We start from the raw sequence: 6,000 nt of genomic DNA on the forward strand, positions 1-6,000 counted from the left end.
TTGCCTGTTTTCCAAACTTGGAGCTGGTGCACTTCTAAAGAGCAAACACATTCTTCGATGTCATTTAATCTGCAGTATAAAACATAACATTTTGTGTTCACCTTTAGTGTGATGGGAAGATTCTGAGTTTTGAGATGCTACAACACTTCTTAGTATATCAGGAAACTTCAAAATATGCAATGAGAGAAGACACTGGACCTGATCATCTGGTGCGAGCAGATTAAGGATTAGAATATAGTGGAGCTGTTAAGCTCCCAAAACTCAGGTCACATGATAATCCTATGGAACATAAATTATACTTAAAATTACTTATTCCCTTCCTTGACAACCATGCATAGGTTTATGTAAGAGAAACACTTGGAGTGCCTAGTTACTAGTCTTAGGTGTTCTGTGGCTTACTCCACATAAAGTTCATAGCTGAATCCAGAGAAAGTTGGCAAAATCTTTTTAGACTGAATTACCCATTCCCTGAGATCACAAGCTTAGTTTCTTAATAGCCTTTCAGTCAACATTTTATTACATATATATCTGTCCTTGTTCTAAGTAGTCCTTCAAGTGATTCTAGTTAGTTTTTGTGTGTGTGCTTTTTGGGGGGTAATGGCAGGGGAGCAATGGCTTAATTGTAGCCCAGATTGGCCCGAGATTCATAATCCTTTTGCCTCAGCTTCCTTTTGAGTGCTGGGATTATAGGCATATAAGACCCTGCCTGCTTTATGAATTAGATAACTTTCCTCTGTGTTAGCCTTAGTTAAAAAAAAAATAGCAAAGAAATAATAGTATATTATACAATCATATTTATGTTGCTCTAAGCTGTTTTCTGTTTGGGAGCATACTTGACCATGGATTATAAAGCGCTAAACTGGATATCATAGGGCAAATTTTATTAGATGATGAAAATTTCAAAATGAGTTTTAAAAATGTTTTCAGATAATGGATCAGTCTTGAATAAATGGTGTAATTAGGTTGTAATTAAACAAGTAGGCAGATACCTGTAGGTCTCTTTCTCATATTTTGAAACTGGAATTTGGAGACTATCTTCAGTGCCATGTTCAGAAACAAACATTTTCTTAATGTTCTTGATGATTCGAAATCTGCACACTAAAATCTGAGAATTCATGCAGCTAGGTGGTAAAGGATCTAGATGATTCTGTGTTGACCTGCCCAGTTGTCACTTCTCTGGTATTTATCTACATGTCTTTATTGGTGGTGGAAATGGGAGGGATGTCCTAGCATTGTGTCATCCTGATGCTTCCTGAACTTGTGAAGTTTATTTATATAGGAAAACTTCCTACCATACTCAGCATGTTTAAAAGAGGATTATTTTTGTAAAACTATTAAAGATTTTGCTTTTCTCAAAAGTATTTCATATCATTGAATTCAAATTACTTTTAAAACGTTGTTTTTTTTTAAATGATTGCTACTTGTTATTTCATATATATAACATCAAATTATTGGTATATATGTGAGTTTTTGATGATAAAAAAAAAGTCCATTAAAAGTCTTGACATTTTGCTGTTTTCTTGCCCTTGCTGTGAAGTTCTGGTCTCCGCTATAAGTGAGTTATCTATATGAATCTTGTCTTGGCAGCAGTTCCCACAGGTCAGTGAAGACCTTCAGCAACCTTGTGCTTTTCAGGTGTTCTGTCATGTAGTACATACTTCAAAGTTAAACTACTTGGGTTCAGAATTCTTTGCCAAATAATTTAATTACATCCTATTGTTTTACCCTATCGTTAAATAGAAGTAATAGGAATATTTGGCTTATTAGACTTTCAGCAGTCACACTTAAGAAACTTACTGCATGTAGGGTATGTGTGATCTTGTACAACCATTAATTCATCTTTTTCAGTTACTATCACTGACCTCAGGGACTTGCCAGCATCTAATGTCATTGTTCTATTGATCATTTCTATGTTTAATAGTGGCTTTGGAGATAGATGGCTTGTGTGACTTGGAATGTGACTTTTTGTCTTTTAAGCATATTATTTTTTAAATGCTTATTAAGCATGAGCTCCTGTAATGCTACTCTAGGGCCTGAGGCAGGAGACTTGCCACAAATTGAGGCCAGCTTGGGCTAGGGAGAAAGACCTTGACTCGGAAAATAAAACAAAAGGGGGGAAAAGGGCATATAAAACCTCAAGTAGAATGATCTAAATTGGTGTTAATTTTTCAAGCTTTTGTTTTAATCATTTGTTACCATATTTTTGTATTATGACAAAGCACTTGAAAACAACATGAAGGTTTTTTTTTTTTTTTTTTTTTTTCTCTCACATTGTCTGAGATTTCAGTTCTTGCTTTTGGGCCCGTGCCTGGTGAACGAGAACACCAGTGCAGAGAGCCTATAGTGGAGTAAAGAGGTTCACCTTCTGACAGAAGAAAGATAGAACAAGGGATTAGGCACAAGATATAAGATACTCCCTTCTTGACTTATTTTCGTCCTGACAGAATCTTCTTAATGGCTATTTAGCTATGAACTTAGAGTGGATTAATTCATTGGCTGTACCGTCTTCATGACCTCGACGTTTTCTGTAGCACCACCCAGCAGTTTCAAGTCAACAGTACATGAGCCTTTTGAACATTTTATATTTGAACTACAATGCTCTCCTTATCTATATTTTTAAAACTGGTTATAGTAGTATTTTTATCTTGCCTTATGTTTTCCTGAAAGTATTGCTTTTTTAGGGCTAGTAGCATGCAAACTTAGCATATTGAGGTCCTAGGTTTAAACTCCCAATTCTTGACAAAAAAAAAAGTATTATGTAGTAATTGGCAGTGCCTCTGATCATAATTCTAAACCTTGGTTGAGAAATTTGTGTAAACATTCTGTATCACCTGTAAAGAATAAAATAAATGTAATATTTGTTAATTCATTTTAGGTGTTGAAAGTATATATTCTATGCTAATCAATATAGTTAGATTCTATGTAATGTCTGTGTTTTGTTTTCTGGTTGAATTTCTGAAATGAAGTTTTGTTTTTGTACTTTCTTTGAAAATGGGTGTGAGAATGGAGATAGTATTAGAAACAGTATTTTATTTTGGCCTAATCAGTTTTTGATACCTTCCATCTTGGTTTTAATGAATTCACTTGAGGAGTAAAGCAGATTTTGAAATAGCAAATGGTTATTTAAAGCCATATTATTGAGTAGTTCTATTTCTTGAGTTTGCAAAGTGCTGCCTGTAGAACAAATGTGATGAGAGCCTGTTTTTGTACAACCAGCAAGCTATGGATGGTTCTGCATTTTTACATTTTAAAAGTTGATAGAACAGAAAGACTCCTACACCCTGAGATTGTGTATGATTTACACTTCCTTATTTTGTCCACCCATTTAGCCCAAAAGATATGAATCTATACTAATTCATTGATCTCCATCCAATTTGGAATCTGATACCTTTCACTTTTAAAAGCTATTACCTATACATTATTTTTATATTAAATATCTATTAATTGGAGAATGTTCATGGTTATCTCAAATACTAAGAATTAAATCATTGTTTAATTTAGGCCTTTTAACATATAGCTATTTGTTGCCACCAATCTTGTTTTGGTGCCCCTGTCAGCTATAGCCATGCTCTTTTCTGTCAGAAAGTCTGCTGTCAGATGTATTCTAATCTGTTTCTTCAGCTATCAGAAACTTAATATTTCTCCTAGTCTTTGATTGGATTTTGGGTGTCCCAACATATTTTGCTCCTCAAATTAATATTTTTCAGATCCTCAAAAGAAAGATTCAGAGACCAAGACTTAGCATCACGTGACAGAGACAGATCACCTCGTGACCGAGATCGAAAAGATAAGAAGCGGTCCTATGAGAGTGCTAATGGCAGATCAGAAGACAGGAGGAGCTCTGAAGAGCGGGAAGCAGGGGAGATCTAATTAGCCGTGTATATATCTTCAATCCTTAAGCTTCCTATGGAGTTAACATGCTATTATTTAGTTCACAGCCATTTGGGGTGACAGTTCTAGATACTGATCCAGGCTAGATATGAACCTATTTTCCTTGATAAAGCCTAAAACTACATCCATAGTTTCTGGTGAACCTGTAATACCATTCTGAACGTACAGTTTTACATAATAAGACGCTGATCTCTATTCTTTCAAGTAGGAGTGATAGTGTATGAATTGTGTTAATGCCTTGCAATTTTTGAACATTTGTAAAATTCTATCTTCTATTCCAAACAGCAGCAGCTTTGGGAATTTTTCTTTTATAATTCTTCTTCCTTTGACTTTTGTATCTCCTAATACCTGTGCCTCCAACTGTAAGAGAAAAGGGGACAGGGAAGCAATATAACTTCTGTTCTAAGGTTCTGTTCACCTCAATTACTAGTTGATTATAGTTGAGCATTTCTACTGGATTGTGTGCTGGTGAAACTTACACAGGGCTGTCTTGTTTGGGGCCCTATTAGAGTTGAACAGCTGTTGCGTTACTTTTGCTTTTTTATTGAAAGTTTGAAACCAGACTTGTCTTTATTTTATTTTTTTTGTTGTTGTTCTATTAAAACTGCTATGTTCAGTATATTGGGGATGGGGCAGGGACTGTTTCATAATAAGCACTTGTTTTATTGTGTGTGTGTGAGTGTGTGGAGTATAAAGGCTATACTCTTAATTGTAAAAATAATAAAAGGAAAAGAAACAATCATCATCACTACCATCATTACTCTGTAACCTGTTTAGTAAGTTGTCACTAGAACTCTTTGCTGTGCTATTTTCCTCTGTTCTGTAACATCCTTAACAGTGCCTTACTGTACAAGGCACCAAAGGTAGTAAATATGTAATTGTGGATTTCAGATGAACTGTTGCTCCACCCAAATCTCTTGCTGACTATACTCCACTACTTCAGAGCTGTGTTTAACAGCTTCTATAAGGAAAGATTGGACCTGTAGAAGCAACTAAGAGTCTCTTGTTTGTATTCCTTAATTGACAAGCCTGAATAAAGTCAATATGTAACCAATATAATGAAACCAACAGTTTCTGCATTAAAGTGCTAATTACTTACTAATGACTACCTAGTAGTTAACAAATAACTTTTGTCCTTCTAGAAACAATATATTAACTAGTAAAATTAGTATATATAAGATAATTTTTGGGAGGAGTTAGGTCTCATGTAATCCAAACTGACCTAGAATTCCTGACCACTGTGCCTTTGCCTCAGTGCCAAGAGGCACTGCCTGGTCTTGGGTCGGGGGGACGGACACAAATTAGTGGCCTGCTGTAGTCTCCTTTGAGACAGGATCTTATTGACCTGGAGTTCACAGATTAGGTTAGATGTCTGGCCAGAGCCCTATGGAGGACACACGGGAATGAGAATCGCAGCACGGGAATTGCAAGTGGGTACTACCACACCTGGCTTTTTGCTGGGGGTTGGACTTAGGTTCTCACGCTTACAAAAAGTGCCTTCTTAACAGATCCAGGTTCCTTGCTCCATCTTTTGGGGCCAGGCTGACCTCCAGTTCACTGTGTCGTCAACGATGACCTTGAACTCCTGGTTGTCTCGCCTCTACTATTCAGTTTAAGGATTATAACCATGTACCACCATACCTGGTGAAAATACTTTAGGATACCAGTAAGACAATCCCAAGTCCCTTTTAATATTTCTTCTTTCGTCTGTTGTTTGAGACAATAGTTGTTCTTTGGGTGTTAAAACAGGTGATGAGGGCTTTCTGTTTGTAGAGATAGGGGGTCTATCAATGAGCATTGCCAGGGCCAGAAGATATTCCTGAGCTTTGCGAGGCCTGCATGACAACCATGTCTGAGGATCAGCCTAATTTCCCTAGCTAGCCTAGTAGGTGTTAGGCTGAAAGCCAGACATTGATCAGACCTGGATCAGTTGAGTTTCTAGGCATAGTGTGCCTAAGCTGGGAATGACAATAAAGGAGCCTCAGGAGTGCTGGGACAAAATGAGAATGAAGGAAAGCTGTATGTGGCACTGCCGTTTCTAGAACCCCTTTGTTACAGTCTTGGTTTACTTCAACTTTTTCTTTTGAACCTGAAAATAATCAGCAAAAT

At 36.5% G+C, this 6,000-nt stretch overlaps 1 protein-coding gene across 6 annotated transcripts in view; it reads left to right on the plus strand.

The window, feature by feature from the left end:
- The window catches only part of LOC121435597 (putative RNA-binding protein Luc7-like 2), a 58,448-nt gene extending 53,452 nt beyond the window's left edge, over positions 1–4,996 (plus strand). For all 6 annotated transcript variants that reach the window (XM_041635050.1, XM_041635052.1, XM_041635053.1 and 3 more), the window contains one exon: positions 3,708–4,996. In XM_041635050.1, the coding sequence (XP_041490984.1) occupies positions 3,708–3,870 (163 nt within the window). In that variant the 3' untranslated portion in view covers positions 3,871–4,996. The remainder of the gene's footprint in view (positions 1–3,707) is intronic.
- The last annotated feature ends 1,004 nt before the right edge of the window (positions 4,997–6,000 follow it).

This window comes from Microtus oregoni, unplaced genomic scaffold (genome assembly GCF_018167655.1).
Source record: "Microtus oregoni isolate MIOR12 unplaced genomic scaffold, Mior012 000046F_ref0000063, whole genome shotgun sequence".
Taxonomy (NCBI): domain Eukaryota; kingdom Metazoa; phylum Chordata; class Mammalia; order Rodentia; family Cricetidae; genus Microtus; species Microtus oregoni.